General features: G+C 41.6%; 1 protein-coding gene across 3 annotated transcripts; it reads right to left on the bottom strand.

Annotated features, from left to right (window-relative positions):
• Window positions 1-783: 783 nt before the first annotated feature.
• LOC143767162 (gastrula zinc finger protein XlCGF48.2-like) lies at window positions 784-25,757 on the bottom strand. Of its 3 annotated transcripts, XM_077255223.1 has the most exons (6): window positions 25,527-25,757; window positions 21,990-22,134; window positions 21,588-21,741; window positions 20,832-21,017; window positions 9,149-9,221; window positions 784-2,481 (listed from the first exon to the last, which is right to left on the bottom strand). In XM_077255223.1, the coding sequence occupies exons 3-6, from the start codon at window positions 21,645-21,647 to the stop codon at window positions 1,127-1,129; spliced, it is 1,674 nt and encodes a 557-aa protein (XP_077111338.1). In that variant the 5' UTR covers window positions 21,648-21,741; window positions 21,990-22,134; window positions 25,527-25,757; the 3' UTR covers window positions 784-1,126. The 3 variants fall into 3 exon arrangements, with proteins under 3 accessions (XP_077111338.1, XP_077111337.1, XP_077111339.1); XM_077255222.1 differs by lacking the exon at window positions 21,588-21,741 and having other exon boundaries at window positions 25,527-25,752; XM_077255224.1 differs by lacking the exons at window positions 21,588-21,741; window positions 25,527-25,757 and having other exon boundaries at window positions 21,995-22,131.
• Between the last annotated feature and the right edge of the window lie 1,095 nt (window positions 25,758-26,852).

Genomic DNA, 26,852 nt, shown 5'->3' with positions numbered 1-26,852 from the left:
ATGTCACTGCGGGCCGCATGCAGCCCACAGGTTCCCCAGCCCTGGTTTAAATGTATTAGCGCCTAAAAGACGCAAATACATTTGAACATCGGGAGTGGAGTGTGTGCAGTGGCAGGCCTGGTGTGCGTGCCCCCGGTGGCACGAATGCCATAGGTTCGCCATCACTGACTTAAGATGTCATTGTGATTAACTCCCAGCTCCCCTGGTTAGGCAGCAGGTATCTGACTGTCAATCAAAATGACATCTGAAGTCCCGCCCGGTCAACAGAGCCGAGTGGAAAAGAAGCCTCCACTCTGTCAACGTGACGTCAGCACAGGCAACTGAATCCCCGGCAGGAGCAGTCTGTATCGGTGAGAAACGGCGCCAGGCACAACAGGCAGGTAAGTAGCAACTACCTGCCTGTTAGTGCTCAGGCACATTTTTTTTTGCTTTTCATAAAGTCCTGGACATACCCTTTAAAACAGCATACACAGAGGTATATTCACTACTAAAAGCTATGTATACTTTTGCATTAAATTTCTTTTTAATTACTTTTTTAATTTGCTTCTTAAATGCAAAAACAAATTGTTATTGCAAAGTCTGTCTAATGCTTTCACATAGTTGGCTTTCTTCCTGTTCCTGTCACATATCTCCCTTTTCTCGGATTTCATGAGATAGCAGCAGCTAAGAGGTGGAGGATGTACACTGCAGATCAAAAAGTATAATGTGGGACAACGCTTTCAAGATTCTTGGAGCACATATCACAAATGTACTAAATAAAATAATAAACACATGGCAGTCTGATGAGGTTGAATTGCACCAAATGTGCTATATATCTTTGAAAAGAGAGACCATCCATTTAATCATCTTGGGGTGAAAGAACAGAAAACAATCCTGGCAATCCGTATCAGAAACAAGGAGAAGTTTGCAAACTGAATATTACAGCCAAGTTAAAGTGTTACACACAAACAGTAGATAAGTTTGGCACAGTTTTTGAAAGAAAGTAGCCATGTTTTTCTATTCCGGAAAATCTATTTAACGCTTTACAGGGCTTGAGAAAGCCACACATTTTTTATAAGCATTTTAGAAACGTAAAAAAAGGCACATATTTTAGTGGACATACTGTAAATAATTTTTTTTTCAGAAATTACTTTCTGTGAGTTTTCTGATGCTCTCGAAGATGTGGCTTTTGGGAGAAACATTTTCCACATTCAGAACATTTAAAAGGTCTTTCTCCTGTGTGGATTCTTGTATGCCGCAGAAGATCTGAGTTACTGATAAATCCTTTACCACATTCAGGGCAGGAATATGGCTTCTCCCCTGTGTGCGTTCTCTGGTGTATAATTAACTGAGAATTGCAGGGAAACCGTCTCTGACACTCAGTACAGCAATAAGGTTTTTCTCTTGTGTGTATTTTATGATGGATAATGAGAGTGGATTTGGTAACAAATCGCTTTCCACAAATGTTGCACATGAAAGGTTTTTCTACAGTGTGGATTCTTTCATGAATAACCATATGAGAAGAACTACTGGCAGAACACTTCCTAAACTCTGAACATACCTTTCCATTAAAAACTGATTGTGCCTGTGATTTCAACCCTAAAACTCCTCCACCCTCCACATAAACTGCACTATTAATGTCTTTCAGATCATTTGGTTGTCTATCTAGAAAATTCTGATGTTGATATTTCTTATATCTTCCTCCCATAGTATTCACTTTACAATCTTCAGTAGACTTCAGCAGCTTTTTGTTCCCAGTTAGCTCAGTAACAGAATCAGAAATTATCTGCTCAGGGAGAAAATCCATATCTTCCTTTACCTTCTTTTCATGGCCTATGTGAATTATTTGATGCCTAAAGAGACCCATTTTCGTACTAAAACATTTATTGCATACAAGACAAGAAAACATCTTCATTCCTGAGTGACATTTTGGATAATTTGTTAAATTTGACTGATCAGACAATAAATTTCCATGTTCAGAACATGAATATTGGTCTTTTCCTGTGGTGGTTCCTGGATTTGCAGCCAAAAGTGATCTACAAGGCATCTTATTTTCTAGATTCCTGATATCAACGTTAGAAGAACTAGTAGGACCAATAAAACCATCTTCAGTTTTGTGAATTCCACAATATTCATTGAGCTCTTGTGAATTATGAGTTATTGGATTATCTGATTTAGTACAACCCTTGGGTGTATAATTTTCAGAAAAAATAAAAGATTCATTTTCACTTGATTCTTTCACAATATGAGATGAATGATGCTGCATATGATCTATGGATGTGGAAATATCAGGGTCAGCAAGATTCATTTGTTCAGGAGAGGTTGGTTCCACCTTAAGGGCAGAATTGGTGCTTGTACGATTGTCTGTAACGTTTCCCCCATTGTACGAGTTTGGTTCCTCCTTATTAAGCACATGCTCTGTAGGTGCATATATGTTGATGTCTATAAGAGTCCCATCTTCGTGTGATCCTGGCTCTTTACTCACTTGGGTCTTTGATAAATCTATTGAAGAAAAAAAAACGTATTTAAGATATTTTAACACACAAACATTTTTCAACTAAACAATGTTAATAACCCTTTTCCCGCACAAGATGTTAATGACCTGGGATTTATGGATACTTCCGGGCGACCACCACCTGGTGTCAGCTGATTCTGACAGCTGACACTTCGTGCCAGGAGCAGTCCCGTACCGCTTCTGGCACTTTAACCCGCAAAATGTTGCGAATGAACTCGATCTGCCCTTGGATCAGAGACCCAGCAACTTATCGCGGGGTCCCGATCGTTGCCATGGTGACCTAATGTCGCCATGACGACATCCGGGTCAGAAGAGCTAGAAAAGTTGCCTGATCATGCTCACAGCATGATTAGAAAGTTTGTCTGTCAGTGCAGTGCTGACATAATATAAATTTATATTTATGATACACACACACACAGAATAAAAGTACACATACAGCTCTGGCAAAAATTAAGAGACTACTGCAAAATGTTCAGTTTCTCAGATTTTTCTCTTTATAGGTATATTTTTGAGTAAAATGTAAGTTGTTCTTTTAGTCTATAAACTACTGACAACATGTCTCTGAAGTTCCAAGCAATACATTTTGTATTTATTTTCTAAAAATGAGAAATGGTCAAAATAAAAAAAAATGCATTGCTTGCAGACCTCAAATAATGGTAAAAAAAACAAGTGCATAATCATTTAGAAACAACAATACTAATGTTTTAGCTCAGGAAGAGTTCAGAAATCAATATTTTGTGGAATAACCATGATTTTTAATCACAGCTTTCATGCGTTTTGGCATGCTTTCCAGCAGTCTATCATGCAGCTTTTGGGTGACCTTATGCCACTCCTGGTACAAAAATGTAAACAGTTCTTCTTTGTTTGATGGCTTGTGACTATCCATCTTCCTCTGGATTACATTCCAGAGGTTTTCAATGGGGTTCAGGTCTGGAAATTGGGCTGGCCATGACAGGGATTTGATGTGGTGATCCTTCATCCACACATTGATTGACCTAGCTGTGTGGCATGACGCATTGTCTTGCTGGGAAAAACCAGTCCTCAGAGTTGGGGAACATTGCCTGAGCAGAAGGAATCAACTGTTTTTCCAGGATAACCTTGTATACGGCTTGATTCATACGTCCTTCGCAAAGAATAACCTGCCCAATTCCAGCCTTGCTGAAGCATCTCCAGATCATCACCAATCCTCCATCAAATTTCACAGTGGGTGCAAGACACTGTGGCTTGTACGCCTCTCCAGGTCTCCGTCTAACCATTAGATGAGCAGGTGTTGGGCAAAGCTGAAAATTAGACTCAGAAGATTACCTTATTCCAGGCCTCTATTTTCCAATCCTTATAGTCTTTCGCAAACTTCAGCCTGGCTCTCCTTTGCTTCTCATTGATGAAAGGCCTTTTCTAGCTTTACATGACATGAGTCCTGGCCTCTAAGGCTACTTTCACGCTAGTCCGTCGGTACGGGCCGTCGCAAACAGTCGGCCCGACGGACGTTGTGCTAATTAATCACAATGTGGGCAGCGGATGCAGTCTTACGACGCATCCGCTGCCCAGTGTGATGAGCGGGGAGGAGAGGGCGGAGTTTCGTCCGTGCATGTGCGGTCGAAAATGGCGGACTCGATGCACAAAAAAAAGTTACATGGAACTTTTTTTGTGACGACGGCCTGCCAAAACAGGACGCATCCGTCGCAGAGGCCTCTTTCACACTTGCGTCTGTATGGGTCCGTTGCTAAGCGTTGGCGCACCGTACCGACACACGTTGTGAAATTTCGGCACAGCGTGGGCAGCGGATGCAGTTTTTCAACGCATCCGCTGCCCATTGTAAAGTGCCGGGGCGGAGTTCCGGCCGCGCATGCGCGGTAGGAAATGGCGGACCCGACGTACAAAAAAAGTTCCCTTGAACGCTTTTTTCGTGACAGCGGTCCGCCAAAACACGACGCATCCAGTGCACGACGGACGCGACGTATGGCCATACGTCGCGATCCATCAGCAATACAAGTCTATGGGCAAAAAACGCATCCTGCGGGCACATTTGCAGGATCCGTTTTTTACCCAAAACAACGGATTGCGACGGATTCCAAAAAACGCTAGTGTGAAAGAGGCCTTAGCTCACCTTCGATTTTGGGGGTGACAGGTTACCTTTAAAAGTTATTTTTTCATTCCTATTACATGTGGGATATTACCAGCACTTGTTTTGCCATCCAGCTTATCCTATTGCAAGAGGATTGTGAAGACCACAGCAGGGTTTTTTATACTTTCCTTAGTTAAATAAAATTTGGTTCAGGTGATCACCTAATCAGAAGCACATTAAGTAGAATGAGGTGTACTCTGGTTGGAATTCAACTGACACTGGAATGGAATGGCTGTCAGACATGTAGAGAAGCTGATTTTTATAAAACTGTGCAGTGGTCCCTTAATTTTTGCCAGAGCTGTATTTGATTTGGTATCGCCACGTCAAGAAAGACCCAAACTATAAGGGCTTGTGCACACGCTGCGGATTTCATTGCGGAATTTTCCACAGCGGAATTGATAAATCTGCAGTGCAAAACCGCTGCGGTTTTTACTGCAGATTTATCACGGTTTTTACTGCGGATTCCGCTGCGGGTTTACACCTGCAGTTTTCTATTGGAGCAGGTGTAAACCCGCAGCGGAATCCGCGCAAAGAATTTACATGCTGCGGAATATAAACCGCTGCGTTTCCGCGCGTTTTTTTCCGCAACATGTGCACTGCGGATTTCGTTTCCCATAGGTTTACATTGTACTGTAAACTTATGGGAAACCGCTGCGGAGCTGCAGCTGCGGAAACGCTGCGGTTCCGCAGCGAAATCCGCAGCGTGTGCACATACCCTAAAACTGCCCCACTAATTAACCCCTTTAGTGAACACCAAAAAATAAGAAAAAAAAGGCAAAAAAATATACTTTATCATACCACCAAATATAAAGTGGAATAAAACAAGATCAAAAGGACGAATATAAATAAACACGGTACCGCTGAAAACAATCTTATTCCGTAAAAAAAACAAACCGTAATACAGCTCTATCAGCGGAAAAATAAAAGTTATCGCTCTGAGAATAAAGCGCTGCAAAAAAATTTTTTTTTTCTATAAAAGTTTTTATTACGTAAAAGCGTCAAAACATAAAAAACAATATAAATGTGGTAGTCATACTGACCCAAAGAATAAAGTTGCCTTATCAATTTTACCACACTCGGAATGACATAAAAAAAAATAAAATCCTGAATTACCGGTTTTTGTTCATACTGCCTACCAAAAATCGAAATAGAAAGCGATCAAAAATGTCATGTGCCTAAAAATGGTACCAATAAAAATGTCAACTTGTCCTGCAAAAAACAAGCTCTCAAAATATGGTGATGCAAAAACTAGTTTTTGCAATAAAAGACGTTCTTTAGAGTGTGACAGCAGCCAAACATAAAAACCTGATACAAATCTGGTATGGCTGTAATCGCTCCGACCCAAAGAATTAAGTCACCATATCGCTTATACCACATTACAAACAGTGTAAAAAATAAAACCAATTCTTCACCAGCTGTTGATTTGTCTATTCAGCCACCCAAAGATCGCAATAAGGCTCGACACACATTTATCCTGCGCTCTGCACTGAGCGCTTACCTCCGTGTAAGTTTTTGAAATACGTTATTCAGATGTAATCCGTCAGAAGATTCATAATAATAAGGCAGATGAGGAACTGGACGCCATAGAACCTGTGATATGACGGTGTCCGTCTTTTTAGGACTGCATAAAAGTGCCGTCAGACACAGTTCTGTGCACTTTGAGAAGGACACCGCTGAACAGAGGCCAGACGGAGTCCAGAGTAACTACGGTGCCTCATTATAGTGAATGATCCCTCTGGGGTTTCATCTTAATCACGTTACTCAGAGATTTAGATCGAAACCCCAATGTAATTGCTCAGCGTAGAGTGCTGGATAAATATGATCCCAAATGTTACATAAAATGTTTCCAATAAAAGCTTCAACTCAATCCACAAAAAAAAAGCAAGTCCCCACTCAGGTCTGTCATCTGTTAATGGAAATATAGGAGGCTTCCACGTTACTGGTAGCACAAAAGGCTCTGGGAAAGCAAAATGGCTCCTCATCCTCTAAAAGAAATCCAGTGAATACTGCATTGCCAAATCAACCCCACTCTGAGCCCACAGTGTATCTAAACCACATTTAGCGTCCATTTGTTTGGCATTTCTGTAGCGTTGAAAGCCCACTTAAATTTACGGGTACATGTCTCCAGAAGCACGAGCTGGGCAAAACGTACTGGGCACTACAATGTCAGATTTGCAATTTTCATTCAGCAACATTTATTGCTGCTTGTTTCTGGAAAACACCCATGGAGTCAAAATAGTCATTACATCTGTAGATAAATTCCCAAAGGGGTAGCATTTCCAAAATGGGGTCACTTGAGGGGAGGATTCTGGTCTCCTAGCAATTAGAGGCTCTGTATATGGAGTCCGTAAACTCTTCTAGGAAAAGCTGTGCTCCAGGAAGCAAATAGCTCTCCGTTCCTCCCGAGTCTCTCCGTATGGCTAAGTAGTACTGTACAGCCTGTACTGTACATATGGGGAACTGCCACGTTCAGTATAAATTGTGGGACAAATTTTGGTGCCATTTTTACCCACTTCTTGTGTGAAAATGTAAAATCTGGGGCTAAAACAAAATGTTGCTGGTAAAAATGTAATTATTTTTCCTTCACTGCCAAATGGTATAAAATTCTGTGACACGCCCATGGTGTCAATATGATCACTGCACCCCTAGATGAATTCACTTAGAGGTGTAGTTCGTAAAGTGGGGTTCTGCTGTTCTGGCACCTCATGGGCTCTCCCAGTGGGTCAAGGCATCTGCAAACCATAACAGGAAAATCTAGCAATCCTTGACTTCTGATAGGTGATAAATCAAGATTCCAGGCTCATATGCACAAGAGCTCAGGAAAGCACAGCCATCTTGGCGCACGTCCTTTACATTCTCCCCCCAACAGTAGGCTTTTTTTCCATCACAAATTGAATATTACCAAGTTTGGGAGAAATTTCATAATACATTTGAGTTTATTTTCTCCTATTGCTCCTTCTGAAAATGAAAAATGTGGGGCTAAAGCAATATTTTACTGGAATTTTTTTTATTTATTATTCCACTTTGCGTTAATTCCTGAGAAACACTTTAGGCTAAGTTCACACTGCGTTAGCAGCAGCCAGTTCAGCACATACGCTAAAGGGCTGCTGCTAGCGCAAGTGCCAGCGTTTGCATCCCGCTAGCGCAGATAGAGCTCTGCTAGCTCTATCTGCGCTAGCAGTGACGGACCCGGAAACGCTGCAGCCTGCGTCTCAGGGTCCGTCACTCAATGACGGCACATCGCTAGCGCACGCCCATTGTGGGCGTGCGCTGGCGATGCGTCCGCCATTGCATTCAATGGCGGCGTTAACGGACTACGTTACACCGCGTTATGCCGCGGTGTAACGTAGTCCGTTAAACGGGTCACACTAACGCAGTGTGAACCCAGCTTAAAGAGTTAACCAACTTTCTGACTGCAGTTTTGAATACATTAAGGGGTATAGTTTTGAAAATGGTATGACTTTTGGGGATTTTCCATTAAATAAGCCCCTCAAAGTCACTTAATAGGTCATAGGATTTGTAAGTTTTCTTGGAGAAAACAAGTGAATTAGCTACTAAACTTTTAACTCTTTTAATACCCAAACAAAATGAAAGATTGCTGGAAAAATTATGCTGACAAAGTAGACACATGGGAAATGTTATTTACTAACCATTTTGTTTGCTATGACTATCTACCTAATGCTAATCACACTCTGATCAGACTTATAGTGTGAACATAGAGTGATCCGATTTTCTCCGATATAAAGATAGAGATTTTTTTTTCTCTATGTACTCCATTGTGTCAGTCTGTGGAAATCAGACAGCACTCAGGTGCCATTAGAGTGCAGTCTGATGGTTTCCGCGGACTCATTGACTTGCATGATCAAGTGCTATCCGAATTTCAGATGAAACTCAAGCATGCAGCGATTTTTTCCTCGGATCGGCACTGTCAGTCGAAAAAAAAATAAATCGGACATGTACACAGCCCTATAAGCTAATATTGGTCTGAGTGCAATCTGATGTTTTGTCAGACCGCACTCAGACTGGTAATACATTTGTCTGAACAAGCTTAAAACTTCAATGTTTGAAAATTGCTAATTTTTCAAAATTTTAACCAAATTTCAGATAATTTCATGAATAAACTCAAAATTGTAACCTAAATTTACAACAAACATAAATAGCAATGTCATAGAAAAAAAAAACAACATTCTCAGCATCACTGGGATAAGTAGAAGCATGTCAGAGTTATTGCCACAAAGGAACACATCAGAATTGAAAATTGGATTGGAGACTTATCACAAGATAGCACTCACCCTTGAGGGTTAAACACCTTGTGTCAGAGGTAGATGCAGGCTGAAAATCGCAGATGGCACCTCCTGTGTATGGAGCACGCTATGCTCGGTCCATACATATCAGGAAGGGTTATGGATAGTACTACATGATACTATAATAGTCTGGAATATGGGACTAAGGGTATACTAAAACTTTTCTAGTAGGATAGAAATGTCCCAATGAATGACAAGTATGAGGACTACAGAACCGCTTCTTACCCAATGATGTGATGAGCTGACGATTCTCCATCATTACATATTTGTAAAGATGTTCCTCTAAATACTGCCATACCTGGAAGAATATGTATATAGTTATTCTCTCAAACAAACATGCCTACGTATTGGTGTATGCTGTACCAAAAGTCCAAGAAACTAGAGGATTTGATGAAAAAAAAAATAAAATTAGCATTTATTTAATCTGTTGATTAAAAAAATAAATCCAGAAGAATAAAACAAATTCCCGTGTTTTATTCTGATTCGTATTTTGTATCACAACGGCCATTTTAGCCAAAACGCTGAGATGCGTTTTTTAATGGATGGATTTCTAGAAAGCCAAGTGCTCGTTACTCAAGTTTGAATCAGGTGCTATAGTGACATGTTCCAGCCGCAGTGGCCGCATGTTTTCCGGCTTTTAAGAGAGCCATAAAACATGCTGGGATAGCCTGACATAGGCTGGAGTCACACTAGCGATTTTAAAAATCAGTCAGATTTTGATGCAGGAGAGTCGGAAGAGTGTAATGCGTTTTTTATGCAAGTACAATCCAATTTTTCACACCTAGAATCCGATTCACATCAGAATGCAGTGTAATTGCTATCCGATTGCAATGCGATTTTAACATGAGCTTTTCCATACAGCAATTCTGTCATTTACACATCGTTTTCAAATGAAATATTCTTCAAAACACACATATTATATATATATATATATATATATATATATATATATATATTCAAAAAAGAGGCAGCACTCCATAGTAAAGGTGAAAAATGTGGTAGGTTTAATCGACCCACATAGCCGGGCGACTGTTATGATCCTAGTGGCAAGGATCGCAGGTCGGACTAGCTAAGTAACTGAACAGACTACTAGCTCTGGGGAAGTGGTAACTAGATTGACCGCAACCTGATCCTATCCGCAAACAACTATAGGCAGCCGTGGAACGTTACCTAAAAATCCTAGACGTCTCGTCACGGCCTGAGAGACTGACTATTCCTGGAGGGAAAGTAAGTCCTTACTTGCCTCAGTGGAATGACCCCAAAGATATAGAATAGCCCCCCACAAATATTAACAGTGAGTTAAGGGGAAAGGACAAACGCAGAGATGAAATCAGATTTAGCAAATGAGGCCCGCTAATACTAGATAGCAGAAAATAGGAAGGAAACTGTGCGGTCAATAAAAAACCCTATTCAAAATATCCACGCAGAGATTGCTCGAGCCCCCGCACCAACTAACGGTGCGGGGGAAGCAACTCCGTACCCCAGAGCTTACCAGCAAAAAGAAATCACGTTAGCAAGCTGGACTAGACTCATCATACACAGAAATCATATTGCAGGCAGATGAGCAAAAAATATTCAAACAGAACTTAGCTTATCCTGAAGAGGCAGAAAACGAGATAATCAGGAGTAATCAGAATAGCACTGAATACATTGACAGCCGGCAACAAGTGGAAGTGAAGCAGAGCTAAATAGGAGCCTCCCTGGTGAATAACGAGGCAGCTGATCCAGCAGACCCGCAGGATAATAAACCAAACCACCAGGGGGAGCCAAAAAACCAAAGTCACACAATACCATCTGTGACCACAAGAGGGAGCCTGAAAACGGAGTTCACAACAGGCAACGTTTCAGCTCAAACTGAGCCTTTATCAAGGCTTGATAAAGGCTCAGTTTGAGCTGAAACGTCGCCCGGCTATGTGGGTCGATTAAACCTACCACATTTTTCACCTTTACTATGGAGTGCTGCCTCTTTTTTGAATCTTTGTGAATCTGGAGTAATCATTGGACTGGTTGCCTGGGGCCTTGCACCCGAAGATAAGTACTATTGTTGTGCTGTTCCTTTTTTTTTTCTCTATATATATCTATATATATATATAGATATATATATACCGTATATACTCGAGTATAAGCCGACCCGAGTATAAGCCGACCCCCCTAATTTTGCCACAAAAAACTGGGAAAACTTATTGACTCGAGTATAAGCCTAGGGTGGAAAATGCAGCAGGTACCGGTGAACTTCAAAATTAAAAATAGATACTCCATACCGTTCATTATGGCCCCATAGATGCTCCACATAAAGCTGTGCCACATATAATGCTCTGCACCGTTCATTATGGCCCCATAGATGCTCCACATAAAGCTGTGCCATATATAATGCTCTGCACCGTTGCCCCATAGATAGCTGTGCCATATATATAATGCTCTGCACCGTTGCCCCATAGATGTGCCATATATACAATGCTCTGCACCGTTGCCCCATAGATAGCTGTGCCATATATATAATGCTCTGCACCGTTGCCCCATAGCTGTGCCATATAGTGCTCTGCACCGTTGCCCCATAGCTGTGCCATATAGTGCTCTGCACCGTTGCCCCATAGCTGTGCCATATAGTGCTCTGCACCGTTGCCCCATAGCTGTGCCATATAGTGCTCTGCACCGTTGCCCCATAGCTGTGCCATATAGTGCTCTGCACCGTTGCCCCATAGATAGCTGTGCCATATAGTGCTCTGCACCGTTGCCCCATAGCTGTGCCATATAGTGCTCTGCACCGTTGCCCCATAGCTGTGCCATATAGTGCTCTGCACCGTTGCCCCATAGATAGCTGTGCCATATAGTGCTCTGCACCGTTGCCCCATAGCTGTGCCATATAGTGCTCTGCACCGTTGCCCCATAGCTGTGCCATATAGTGCTCTGCACCGTTGCCCCATAGATGCTCCACATAAATCTGTGCCATTGCTGCTGCTGCAATAAAAAAAAAACACATACTCACCTCTCTTGCTTGCAGCTCCCCAGCGTCCGGTCCCGGCGTCTCTCCGCACTGACTGATCAGGCAGAGGGCGGCGCGCACACTATATGCGTCATCGCGCCCTCTGACCTGCACAGTCAGTGCGGAGAGACGCCGGGAAGATGGCGCGGCGCCCGGCGTGTGGAACGAGGGAAGGTAAATATGACATACTTACCTGCTCCCGGCGTCCCGCTCCTTCCCCCGGACAGCTGGTCTTCGGTGCCGCAGCCTCTTCCTCTATCAGCGGTCACCGGCACCGTCATTAGAGAAATGAATAGGCGGCTCCGCCCCTATGGGAGGTGGAGTCCATATTCATTTCTCTAATGAGCGGTCCCACGTGACCGCTCAGGGGAAGAGGCTGCGGCACCCGGAGACCGTGGGACGGGCAGGGGGAGCGCCAGGAACGCCGGAACTAGGTGAGTATATGACAGTCCTCACCCGCCGACCCCACCACCGATCATGACTCGAGTATAAGCCGAGAGGGGCACTTTCAGCCCCAAAATTTGGGCTGAAAATCTCGGCTTATACTCGAGTATATACGGTAGATAAATTAAAAGCCGGCTTCTGTAAAATCACTGCAGGAGGCGACATGGTTTACATACAGTAAATAGATAAATATATAACATAGATGTAATAGATAAATATATAACATAGATGTAACATAGTTATTAAGGTTGAAGGAAGACTTTAAGTAAATCTAGTTAAACCCATAGCCTAACCTAACATGCCCTAACGTTGATCCAGAGGAAGGCAAAAAAAACCCCATGTGGCAAAAAAGTAAGCTCCACATTTGGGAAAAAAAATTCCTTCCCGACTCCACATACGGCAATCAGACTAGTTCCCTGGATCAACGCCCTATCAAGGAATCTAGTGTATATACCCTGTAACATTATACTTTTCCAGAAAGGTATCCAGTCCCCTCTTAAATTTAAGTAATGAATCACTCATAACAACATCATACGGCAGAGAGTTCCATAGTCTCACGGCTCTTACAGTAAAGAATCCGCGTCTGTTATTATGCTTAAACCTTCTTCCCTCCAGACGAAGAGGATGCCCCCTTGTCCCTGTCTCAGGTCTATGATTAAAAAGATTATCAGAAAGGTCTTTGTACTGTCCCCTCATATATTTATACATTAAAATAAGATCGCCCCTTAGTCTTCGTTTTTAAAAACTAAATAGCCCCAAGTATAATAACTTATCTTGGTATTGCAGACCCCCCAGTCCTCTAATAACCTTGGTCGCTCTTCTCTGCACCCGCTCTAGTTCAGCTATGTCTTTCTTATACACCGGAGACCAGAACTGTGCACAGTATTCTAAGTGTGGTCGAACTAGTGACTTGTATAGAGGTAAAATTATGTTCTCCTCATGTGCATCTATGCCTCTTTTAATGCATCCCATTATTTTATTTGCCTTTGTAGCAGCTGCCTGACACTGGCCACTAAATGTGAGTTTGTCATCCACCCATACACCCAGGTCTTTTTCATTGACGGTTTAGCCCAGAGTTTTAGAATTAAGCACATAGTTATAGATCTTATTACTTCTACCCAAGTGCATGACCTTACATTTATCCCCATTAAAGCTCATTTGCCATTTATCAGCCCAAGCTTCTAGTTTACATAAATCATCCTGTAATATAAAATTGTCCTCCTCTGTATTGATTACCCTGCAGAGTTTAGTGTCATCTGCAAATAATGAAATTCTGCTCTGTATGCCCCCTAAAAGGTCATTAATAAATATGTTAAAAAGGGGGCCCAATACTGACCCCTGTGGTACCCCACTGCTAACCGCGACCCAGTACGTGTGTGCTCCATTAATAACCACCCTTTGTTTCCTATCCTGAGCCAGCTCTTAACCCACTTACACATTTTCCCATCCCCATTATTCTCATTTTATGTATCAACATTTTGTGTGGCACCGTATCAAAAGCTTTTGAAAAGTCCATATACACTATGTCCACTGCGTTCCCTTGGTCCAGTCCGAAACTTACCTCTTCATAGAAATTGATCAGATTTGTCTGACAGGAACGGTCCCTAGTAAACCCGTGCTGATACTGGGTCATGAGGTTATTCCTCTTCAGATGCTCCAGTATAGCATCCCTTAGAATGCCCTCCAGGAATTTACCCACAGTAGAGGTTAAGCTTACTGGCCTATAATTTCAGAGTTCAGTTTTTGTCCCCTTTTTGAATATTGGCCCCACATTTGCTATACGCCAGTCCTGTGGTACAGACCCTGTTATTATGGAGTCTTTAAAGATTAAAAATAATGGTCTATCAATGACTGTACTTAATTCCTGCAGTACTCGGGGGTGTATCCCATCCGGGCCCGGAGATTTGTCAATTTTAGTGATTTTTAGACGCCGACGTACTTCCTGCTGGGTTAAGCAGGTGACATTTAATGGGGAATTTTTGTTATCACTGATCATATTGTCTGCCATGGGATTTTCTTGAGTAAATACTGATGAAAAAAGTCATATTGGCTTTTTCCTCATCCACCATTTCACCCAGACTATTTTTAAGGGGGCCAACACTATCATTGCTTAGTTTCTTACTATTTACGTAGTTAAAGAATATTTGGGGATTATTTTTACTCTCTCTGGCAATGAGTCCGTCTCAATTTTTGCTGCCTTAATTTGCTTTTTGCAGTATTTAATTTTCTGTATTTATTTAATGCCTCATCACTACCTACTTCCTTTAATTCTCTAAATGCTTTCTTTTTGTCCCTTATTGCGCCTCTTACAGCTCTATTTAGCCATATTGGTTTCCTTCTATTTCTAGTATGTTTATTCCCATACGGTATATATTGTGCACAGGTCCTATCCAGGATGCTAATAAACGTCTCCCATTTTCTTTGTGTATTTTTATGTCTCAGGATATCGTCCCAGTTAATTGCACCAAGATCATCTCTCATCTGTTGGAAATTTGCCCTTCTGAAGTTTAGTGTCCTTGTAACCCCTCTACTACATATCCTATTAAAGGATGGGTTATTCCATATCAAGTGAACCAAATATGAATATTTTTTTTACCCGACGTCTTTACATTTTTTTTTTTTGTTTGTTTTTATGAAGTAAAACTTTAGTTAATTACAAATTAAAAGTTTTGAATTTTTTTCTTCATCAGTTATTTTTTTACAGGTTTCTAAAGTTTCAAAAAAGCACGAATTTTGGCCTGGTATGGCTTTACATTTTTTGTCATATCTCGGGCTAGAATTAAGATAAAGAGTTGGGAGATGCATCATTTTTGTCAGAACGGTACCGGCTTTGATTTGATATGTCACAAGACTGTGTTTCTTTATATTTTGTTTTGGAGAAATCAAATTAAAAATTTTGATGTGCAATTCTAAAAAAAACGTATGTTTTAAAATTGTGAAAACATGCATGTGTGTTACTTGTGTCCTTATTTATATTTGTACAGGGATTCAACTTGGGATCTATCAAATTTGTATTGCTTTTTAAGCCTTGAATCATCTGATTTTATGTTTGTGTGAGTTTCTTCCTTTTTTCTTTTCAAATTACAACTTATTGAATTCAACATTTATATGTAACAATAAAGAAACACAAAAAACAACTACTGAAGTGCCAGAATAAACACATCTTCATCATCATAACACAACTTGTTCAATGCATTCAGGTTGAAAATGCTGAGCAAGCCAAAAGAAAAAAGGTGATCATATCCTCAAGTGTGGTTTTCTAAATACAGTCTTGTCCTAATTATATGTTAAAAACAAGATTAAAAGAACCAATATTTTTACGACCTATTTATACATGGAACAATTTTTTTCTATTATATCACTAAACATGTCATTTATGAAGTGTTTAAGAAGAATAGTCCAGTAGTTAAATCCTCGTTGTATAAAATATGAACTAATCAAACAATTAATAGTAGGTTTTTACACTGGCCTTCTATCATCAATGTGTCCCTTCTAGTGGGTGAAATGTCATCTTGTCCATAAGCGCTCACTAGCAATGGCCGTTTCCTTTTGTGTCAGAGTATGTGCGGCTGGTCATGGTGCTCGGCTCCACCTGAGTTAATATCGGATTTTTGTTCACTTTTACAATGTCTGGTTTTCTTGGATACACAAAGGACGGCACTGGACCACACGGTGCAGAAAAGTGACTTCTACTTCTTCATTTTCACAATCTTTGGAGAGTACAGTAGCCACCACCAGCGCCAATCATATTCACAGGTCACATCACCAGTTATGTCATCCATTGCCAATCTTGTGCCGCCTTCTACCACTTCATGGACGTCACTGTCTTTATTTCCACTACATGGGATGACAGTCCGATATTGCTGAGTCCTTGTGATGGGTTCTGCTTCCTGTAACCGATGTTTTCACAAACTCTCCTCCTCTTCGTAGTCCTGGTTTGTACAATACATGAACTGGATGTTAGGAATATTTTTCTCCCTCCATTTGAGGAGTTTCCTGGGTGTTAAGATTTGGTGTGAATCTGGCCTCTGGAGGCTCGAGCTGCTGCCTGTCATCTGCTCTGCAGTCACTGTCTACCCCGGTCATTCTCAGCCCTAACAAAGCTTTCTCCTCTGTCCTCTTCTGTTTCTACGCTTTAAAACACAATAAAATAATACCGTAACATCTAAAAATCATGGATTATTTGGTAAATATAGACCCCACACTACACCACAGGCTGAACAGATCTGAATTTGAGATGTTTGAACTGACACTAATAGTTTTATTTTTTAAAATATGATCCAATCACGATCCCAACATGTTTTTTGGTACAGATGTGGCTAGGAGTATAACAGGCACATATGCAGTTTTTGAATTTTTTACATTAAACGTTTTTTTCGGAAATGCGTTTTAAAATTTTGCGTTTGCTTTCACATGAGTAAAATATTATTAAAGATACTCTTGTGACATGTCTGGTGAAAGCCTGTACAGTTCTGAGTAGAATGATGTTTATTTGGTTTCTCTATCTTTTTTCTAGCCTGAGTTATGAGGAGAAATGGAAAGGCAGGCAACACCGAAATTCGCACTTTTTCCAAACTTTGAAAATCAATTAAAAAAAAATAAAAATATCTAGAATGTTTTTTTCTTCACATTTTGCATTCTCTGACACACTATTACCAAATAACAAACTCTCAAAAGAATTAAAACTATAGAGGTAAAAATCATTGGTTCACTTGACATGGAATGACCCGGATACATGAAAACGTATTATTTTGTGATCACTATTCCCCAAGTGACCCCCAACCCTTATATTTGATATGCGGTCTGGCCTGTTGGTTAATATTAGGTCTAGCAGTGCCCCCCTTCTTGTTGGGTCCTGAACCAGTTGTGAAAGGTAATTGTCTCTCATAGTTGTCAAAAACCGATTACCTTTACTGGAATTGCAGGTTTCTGTTACCCAATCTATTTCAGGGTAGTTGAAGTCCCCCATAATAATGACTTCTCCTTGAGTCGCAGCTTCATTTATTTGCTTTGAGGATATTCTCCATTGCTTCCATTATTTTTGGAGACTTATAACTAACCCCTATCATTAATTTATTATTTTTCCCCCCTCCCCTTATCTCCACCCACAGGGACTCTACATTATCATTAGATTCACCTATATTATCACGCAGGATGGGTTTTAAGGATGATTTTACATATAGACACATCCCTCCCCCTCGCTTATCTGTTCGGTCATTTCTGAACAGACTGTAGCCCTGCAAGTTAACAGCCCAGTCATGGCTCTCATCCAGCCAGGTTTCAGATATCCCCACCATGTCATAACTATGCTCCAACATTAATTCTAATTCGTCCATTTTGTTGGCGAGGCTTCTGGCATTAGTATACATGCACTTTATGTATCTCTCTGTACCTCTGTTCTTTCTTAAATTATTAACTGTTCTAACCCCACCCCCCATGCCGCCGCCCCCAACTTCCTTATTTGTGCCCAGGTCTCTATCTGCACTATCTTCCCCTCCAATAAAATGAATACCCTCTCCCCCTATTCCCTAGTTTAAACACTCCTCCAACCTTCTAGCCATTAAATATAGATGTCAGTGACCAATCCAATTGGTAATGTGTGAGCAAATTAGGGGACATGTACAACCCCTGGCAAAAATTATGGAATCACTGGCCTTGGAGGATGTTCATTCAGTTGTTTAATTTTGTAGAAAAAAAGCAGATCACAGACATGGCACAAAACTAAAGTCATTTCACATGGCAACTTTCTGGCTTTAAGAAACACTAAAAGAACAAAAAATGTGGTAGTCAGTAATGGTTAATTGTTTTAACCAAGCATAGGGAAAAAATTATGGAATCACTCAATTCTGAGGAAAAAATTATGAAATCACCCTGTAAATTTTCATACCCAAAAAAAGCACCTGCATCAAATTAAATCTGCTCGTTAGTCTGCATCTAAAAAGGAGTGATCGCACCTTGGAGAGCTGTTGTACCAAGTGGACTGACATGAATCATGGCTCCAATACCAGAGATGTCAATTGAAACAAAGGAGAGGATTATCAAACGCTTAAAAGAGGGTAAATCATCACGCAATCTTGCAAAAGATGTTGGTTGTTCACTCAGCTGTGTCTAAAATCTGGTCCAAATATACACAACATGGGAAGGTTGTGAAAGGCAAACATACTGGTACCAAGGAAGACATCAAAGCGTCAAGACCGGAAACTTAAAGCAACATGTCTACCAAACAGGAAATGCACAACAAAACAAATGAGGAACGAATGGGTGGAAACTAGAGTCAACGTTTGTGACCGAACTGTAAGAAACCTCCTAAAGGAAATGGGATTTACATACAGAAAAGCTAAACGAAAGCCATCATTAACACCTAAACAGAAAAAAAACAAGGTTACAATGGGCTAAGGAAAAGCAATCGTGGACTGTGGATGAAAGTCATTCAGTGATGAATCGCGAATCTGCATTAGGCAAGGTGCTGATGCTGGAACTTTTGTTTGGTGTCGTTCCAATGAGATTTATAAAGATGACTGCTTGAAGAGAACATGCAAATTTCCACAGTCATTGAAGATATGGGGCTGCATGTCAGGTAAAGGCACTGGGGAGATGGCTGTCATTACATCTTCAATAAATGCAAAAGTTTATGTTGATATTTTGGACACTTTCTTATCCCATCTATTGAAAGGACGTTTGGGGAAGATGAAATCATTTTTGAAGATGATAATGCATCCTGCCATAGAGCAAAAACTGTGGAAACATTCCTTGAAAAAAGACACAATGTCAATGTCATGGCCTGCAAATAGTCCGCGTCTCAATCCAATTGAAAATCTTTGGTGGAAGTTGAAGAAAATGGTCCATGGCAAGCCTCCAACCTGCAAAGCTGATCTGGCAACAGCAATCAGAAAAAGTTGGGGCCAGATTGATGAAGAGTACTGTTTGACACTCATTAAGTCCATGCCTCAGAGACTGCAAGCTGTTATAAAAGCCAGAGGTGGCGCAACTAAATACTAGTGATGTTTTGGAGTGTTTTTTGTTTGTTTTTCTTGATTTAATAATTTTTTCCTCAGAATTGAGTGATTCCCTAATTTTTCCCTATGCTTGGTTAAAAAAAGTAACCATTACTGACTACCACATTTTTTGTTCTTGATTTCTTTTAGTGTTTCTTAAAGCCAGAAAGTTGCCATTTGAAATTACTTTAATTTTTTGCCATGTCTGTGATCTGCTTTTTTTCTACAAAATTAAACAACTGAATGAATATCCTCCAAGGCCGGTGATTCCATAATGTTTGCCAGGGGTTGTATGTAATTAATAAAAGATTATTTTTGGGGGAAAAAAATGGAGTGGACACCGGCACAATTTTCGGAACCAGCAGAGGGAAAGCAAATGACTGGGGGTAGATGTTTATAGCCTGGGAAGGGGGTAATACCCATGGAGCTTCCCAGGCTATTAATATCAGCTCAAGACTGTATACTTAGCCTTTACTGGCTATTAAATTGGGGGACCCCCCCCCCTAAAAAAAAAAGATCAGCAAAAGGCTATGCAGACAGCTGCAGGCTGATATTATATTAATAGCCTAGGAAGGGGCCATGGATATTGCCCCCCCCAACCGACTTAAAACATTAGCACTCAGCGCCACCTCAGAAAAGGAGCATCTCTAAGATGTGCAAGTTCCAGCTCTTAGCCTTGCTCTTCTTACTTGCCCTGTAGCTGTGACAAGTGGGGTAATAGTTGTGGGGTTGATGTCACCTTTGTATTGTAAGGTGACATCAAGCCCACGGCTTAATAATGGAAAGGTGTCAATAAGACACCTATCCATTATTAATCCTATAGTTGTTACATGTTAAATAAAGACACAGCCAGAATAAAGTCTTTTAATGAAATAAAACACAACAATAAAAATAACAAACCAACAATATACCATAACTGTCCGTCGTTGTGTCCCACGCCGTAATCCATATCTGGGTTATATACAGTTTTCAACTAGGACGGTGCCAAGATGCGACCGCCCCGGCTAAAAACCACTGGTGAATGAGGAGATGCTGCCAGCACAGCTTCAGTGACTAGCGGTGCCGTCACTGATGCTGCGCTGCCTCACAGCTGTGCGATTTTTTTCTCACTCCCATTGACTTCTATTGCAGGATGCGATCCGATTTCTGATTACAATAGCAGCATGCTGCTATTTTTTTCCAGTCCGATAGTGATACGATCCGAGTTGAAAAAAAAAACGCAGATGAAGACACATAGAATAACATTGGTCCGAATTCAATCCGATTTTTTATCGGATTGCATTCGTCCGATTACATCTCAAGTGGGCATGAGCCCATAGACAGGTAATCATCGCATGTTTTGTGCCTGTCTAATAGCTGCAAAACATGCAGCCGCAGGGACTCGAACATCTCACTCGAGCACCCACGATACCCAAGCACACAATGCAAACTTTAGTAATGAGCACTTGCGTTCATCCCTAGTCCTGATACTCCCAGCAGCGCTCACCTCTCCAGTCAGCAGATGAATGATCTTGTTGGCGAGTTCTAGGATCTTCTTGTCATTGGTTCGACCTTGCGTCAGTGAATGAGGCGACAGCTCCATGATGGGGCTCTGGATCTCATTTAACCCTTCTGAATTATATGAACGTAATGTGTCTTGTTCTCTAGAGGTCTTCTTTACAACTGTATAATCCTATAAAGAGACAGTGATGAATACTGAACCACACATCACTCCATGTCAAGTATTTCACTTTAGAAATTACTACTACATATAATAGAGGTATCACACATATATTGTATATACCTTTGTTACATTTACAATCAGTCAAGCTAGACATGACCAGTAAGGCCACACTCAGACTTTTTTTTTTCTATCATCTGTTTTCCTCATTTTTGAACTAACAGATGCAGGATCTCAATGTTCTAGCGGTCATCTGCCTAGGATGGTATCAATGTGAGGTCTTAGTCTTTTACAGTCCTATAAAATTGAATGAGCGACCTCAATCCATGTTGTGGATACAAAACGGACAAGACTCTGTTTTTCTTTTTTTTGCCGACACTTGGTCTGCTTGAAACAGCCCTACAAGAATATATTTTTGGGGTATGTGTTCTATCGGTGAACGCATACATGATACACGGACATCTAAATGTAGGGCTTCTCCATATGCAAAATCTGCATAGAACTAAGGTGATGGCACAATCTTTTCCCACACTCTCCACTCCACTACAAGTTGGTCCTTCCTTAACCTGTTCATTTACTCACTGATACGACTGTATCCCCTCCAGTCTCAGCATGCACCCATCTTACTCCGCTGCTGCCCATAAGCTTTTTCTGAAGTAGTTCATTGCCTGCAGGCCATGGGTATTGGTCTTTTGGTTGGCCAGAATCCCCCTGCTGTCATTAGCTGCCTTAGGTTCTAAAACACAACACCATAAGAATATTACAGCAGCTCTTTATTAAATGGTGATCGGGGTATTACACAATATATAATATTATGATCAGTAATAGGATTTGCCATAAAACTAGTTGGTGGAGGCTATAGCCCCTCAAAACCCCACCAATCTCAAGCATGTAATACCTTCAGTGCCAGCTGTCCAATACTGTAGAAAAACTACATTAGTCTCAGTTTCCCAAATGACTATGATAAAAACCGTATTGCCTCACCTCACCAGTTAGCATGTAAATGATCTCCAGTGTAAGATTTAAGACTCCAGTCATCTGACTTCTGTTAGGATTCATTGTCACGAAAGGAGAAGAACTCCTTAATTCCGAAGACCAATCTAGGGCGCACTTATTGCTCTAAAAGAAGCTTTCAAAGAGAAATGATGAACATGTTGAAAATAGGAATGTCATCAATTATATATTATATATATACATACATATATATATATATATATATATATATATATATATATATATATATATATACACACACACATATATATATATATATATATATATATACATATATATATATATATATATATATATATATATATATATATATATATATATTGTATTATATACGACCTTATCTGGGTGATAAAATGACTTGCATGGAAATATGAACAGCTCCATAGACTATAATTATATTATTATATATATAGCACCATTAATTCCATGGTGCTGTAAATTAGACGGGCTTACATCAAAATACAAATATCACTTACAGTAAGAATACTAACAATGACATATACAGAGGGGAGAGAACCCTGCCCTTGCGAGCTTACATTCTATAGGATGGTGGGGAAGGAGACAATAGGTTGGGGGTTGCAGTAGCTCCGATGGTATTGAGGTGGCTGTGTGGTCATTCCAGGCTGAAAGCTTTCCTGAAGAGGTGGGTTTTCAGGTTCCGTTTGAAGAATCCAAATGTGGTGGATAAAAGGACATGTTGGGGAACAGAATTCCAGATGATGGGGGATATTCAGAAGTCTTGGAGGCGATTGGGTGAGGAGCAAATAAGTGTGGAGGAGAGGAGGAGGTCTTGTGAGGACTGGAGATTACGTGAGGGAAGATATTGAGAGAATAGTTCGGAAATGTATGGAGGGGAAAGGTTATGAATGGCTTTGTAGGTCAGTTTTAGTAGTTTAAACTGAATACGCTGGGAAATTGGGAGCCAGTGAAGGGATTTGCAAAGAGGGGAAGCAGGAGTGTAGCGAGAAGAGAGATTAATTGGTCGGGCAGCAGAGTTAAGGACGGACTAGAGAGGTGCGAGTGTTAGAAGGTAGGCCACAGAGGAGGATGCTGCAATAGTCGAGGCGGGAGATGATTAGGGCATGCACAAGCATTTTGGTAGAGTGAGTGTTGAGGAAAGGACGAAATCTGGAAATATTTTTGAGCTGGAGGCGACAGGAGGTGGCGAGAGCTTGGATTTGCAGTTTGAAGAACAGGGCAGAGTCAAAGGTTACACCGAGGCAGCGGATTTCCGGGACAGGGGAAAGTGTGATTTCATTTATTTTGATAGATCAGGTAGGGAAGGTATGCGACATGGAGGAAAGATAATTTGTCCATATTGAGCTTGAGGAAGCGAGAGGAGAAGAAGGATATGGCTGATAGACACTCTGTGATTCTGGACAGCAGGGAAGTGACATCTGAGCCAGAGAGGTAGATCTGAGTGTCATCAGCATATAGATGGTACTGGAAGCCATAGGACTTTGAGTTGTCCCAGGCCAAGGGTATAGATTGAGAAGAGAAGGGGTCCTAGGACAGAGCCTTGAGGGACACCAACACAGAGGGGGTGAGATGAAGAGGTAGTATGGGAGTAGGAAACGCTAAATGTGCAGTCGGTAAGGTATGAGGAGATCCAAGATAGGGCGAGGTCTTTGACACCAAAGGAAGAGAGGACTGTAGTAGGAGGCAGTGGTCAACTGTGTCGAAGGCAGAGGACAGGTCTAGAAGGAGGAGTATAGAGAATTGTCTGTTAGCTTTGGCTGTAAGTCGTTAGTAATTTTGGTCAGGGCAGTCTCAGTGGAATGATGGGGACAGAAGCCAGGTTGTCGAAGAGCGAGTTAGATGAAAGGTGAGAGGAAAGTTCAGCGTGGACGTGCTGCTCAAGGAGTTTGGAAGCAAATGGGAGCAAAGATATTTGGCGATAGCTGGACATAGCACTCGGGTCAAGGGAAGGCTTTTTGTGTATAAATGTGATTGTGTCATGTTTGAAAGCAGAGGGGAAGGTACCAGAAGTTAGTGATAGATTGAAGAGATGGGTTAGGGATGGGATTAGTGTAGTGGTGAGGTTGGGGAGGAGGTGGGATGGGTTCAAGTGCACAAGTAGTGAGGTGTGATCTGGAGAGGAGATGAGTAAGCTGTCCTTCAGTGTTTTTGGAGAGGGAAGTTATGGGGTTAGGGCATTGGTCTGGCAAACAAAGGGGTTGTGGTTGTCGGACAACAAAGACTTGCTTTGTTTGGGGGTATCTTATTTTTGAAGTGCGTGGCAAAGTCCTCGGCAGAGATTAGGGAAGTTGGAGGGGGCAGTAGTGGGCGGAGGAGGGAGTTAAAGGTGTTGAACAACTCTTTGGGGTTGTGGGATAGGGAAGATACAAGGGATGTAAAGTAGGCCTGTTTAGCAGAGGTGAGAGCTGATTTGAATGCGAGTGTTGCTTGTTTGAGGGCAGTGAAGTCATCTTGCAAATGCGTTTTCTTCCAACGCCATTCGGCAGTTCTAGATACTTGCTAAAGCTTTTTAGTGATGCTACTGTAATGATTACAAGTTGTGTGAAACTGAGGTCTGAATGAACCCTTATAAGTGAGCAACAAAGAACTGGCTGCAATATATTATACAGTATATGGGAGATACAACCAGCTGTATGTGCATATACTATATAGCATGCGCAGATGACGGTATAACAGGTATCAGCGTATGTAATGAGTATTATACATGATGGTATAAGAAGAGCCCTAATATGTACTGTATGTGTATTATACAATACGTGCTGATGACGGTATAACAGATGTCAGCCCATATATTGAGTATTATATATGACGGTGTAACAGCCCCAATATGTATGTGTATTATACAGTATGTGCCGATGACAGCATAAGACGTCAGTGTATATAATGAGTATTATATATGACGGTATAATATTGGCTCCAATATGTGTGTACTATACAGTATGCGTCGATGACAGTATAACAGATATCAGTATTATACTTGATGCTATAAGACAGGTCAGTGTATATATGACGATATAAGAACAGCCCCAATATGTAATGACAGTATAACAGATGTCAGTGTATATAATGAGTATTATACATGCCGCTATAAGACATGTCAGTGTATATATGACGCTATAAGAACAGCCCCAATGTGTGGACTATACAGTATGCGCCGATGAACAGATGTCAGTGTATATAATGAGTATTATACGTGACAGTATAACAACAGCCCCAATGTGTGTGTATAGTATACAGTATGTGCATGATGGAGGCCACACACACTATATGGCCAGTGTGCAGACACCTGACCCTCACCCCAGTCCGAGCCTTGGTGCACTATGTGCAGTCGGACGAGTGCTATGGTGGCGTTGGCAACTTCCACCTTTGTGAGGTCTGGCACTGAGGAGGGCGAGGCTCATAGTCTTTCTATAAGCGGCTGACAGGTTGGCGGGAAGGACACTATCTGCCTGAAGTGACTGAACGCCTCACATATAGGTCATGTGCCGCTAATGATGGCTACTAGCACAGAGCCCCACGGCCACGTACCTCATACTCAGGCTGCGGGCACTATGGTGCCTAGACATGAAGCCGAAGTCCACACTTCATACACACACTGAGGCAAAGGCAGCTCTCCGTCTACGGCAGATGCTAAACCCTCGGGGCTCCAGGACTTCCGATTACGTCACGCCCATGTGACCAGACACTTGTGTGGGAGGAGCCGTTCTACAGCTTGCACTGCAGGAAGTGAGGTGTTTCCCTGGGCAGGAAGCATCCACATGTCAGAGGCAGGTAGTGACCAAAGCAGGACCATGTGTTGCCCCCTAGTGGTCAGGCCTGGATAGAACCAGATTCCAGCAGCTGACAGTGCAATGACTGTTTCCCCCAGCCCAGAAGGCCCTTTCTCCTGTTATATAGAGAAAAGGTTTCATTCCTCTGAAGTCCTTTGCTGTAATGGGATTTAGCTAAGTTTTGTAAACATGACTATTTCCCATACTCAAGAAGGAGGCTTCCCATGTCACACACGTCACCGAGTGCTCGTATACAACACCATTATTGGGGCAGACACAGAAGAGGGGTCCCAGTGCAAAAACGGACTATGGGCCAATACTGTGCCTGTGACAGAAGCTGCTGTGGAAGCAAAAGTGGCCCCTTAGCTCTTGGGTCCCTGTGCGGCCGCTCCAATTGCATCTATTGGTGAGTGAACACTCGGGTGCTCAGTGCTTGAATCGAGCAGGTTGGATATTCGACTCGCATGATGGAAGTCAATGGGAAACTCAAGCATTTTTTCTGCGGACCCTCCTAGGATGTCTGGGGGGGCAGGAAAATTGCTGAAATGGATGGAAAAAGTGCTCACATGGAATGGGAACAGCATGGGGAAGACACCGGGACGCATCTCTGACTCCAAGGTCGCTGCTGGGAACAATGTGGTCAGAGTATTACAACACTTTTACCGACTGATAATAAAACATACAAAACCGAAGATAAAACAGATTTTACACGAAAAAAAGGTTAGGAAACATTCTTTCCTGTATAATGACTTGTATATAAGACAAAATGAAAAAGAGTTTTTGCTGCATTTTTGCGACTTCTCATTGCTTTCAATGGTGAAAAAACGTTGCAAAAACGCTGAAATAATTGACATGCTTCTTTAAAAAAATGCAGCAGTTTTCCATGTCAGTCAGGAAAAAAAGGAATCAAGGTCATGAGATTTCTGAAATTCTTTCCCACTTGTAAGGATTGGGACACCTGGACTGGTGAAGCCTATGCACTAAGTGCAAGGCCCAGGGCCGGACTGGCCATCTGGCAAGTCTGGCAAATGCCAGAAGGGCCTCTCCGGCTGTGGGCTGCATTGTTTGCTACTTTGTTCCCAAG

The sequence above is a fragment of the Ranitomeya variabilis genome, chromosome 4 (genome assembly GCF_051348905.1).
Source record: "Ranitomeya variabilis isolate aRanVar5 chromosome 4, aRanVar5.hap1, whole genome shotgun sequence".
Classification (NCBI taxonomy): Eukaryota; Metazoa; Chordata; class Amphibia; order Anura; family Dendrobatidae; genus Ranitomeya; species Ranitomeya variabilis.
Note: the sequence above shows the minus strand (reverse complement) of the source record. Positions and strands in the feature narration are given on the sequence as shown.

Coding starts and splice junctions, on each gene's coding strand:
- LOC143767162 (XM_077255222.1), bottom strand. CDS start 22,064: ATGAATCCTAACAGAAGTCAGATGACTGGAGTCTTAAATCTTACACTG. Junction 9,222..20,831: donor TTCATCTGCTGACTGGAGAG/GTGAGCGCTGCT, acceptor ATATTCTTCCAG/GTATGGCAGTATTTAGAGGA. Junction 2,482..9,148: donor TCAGCTCATCACATCATTGG/GTAAGAAGCGGT, acceptor TTTCTTCAATAG/ATTTATCAAAGACCCAAGTG.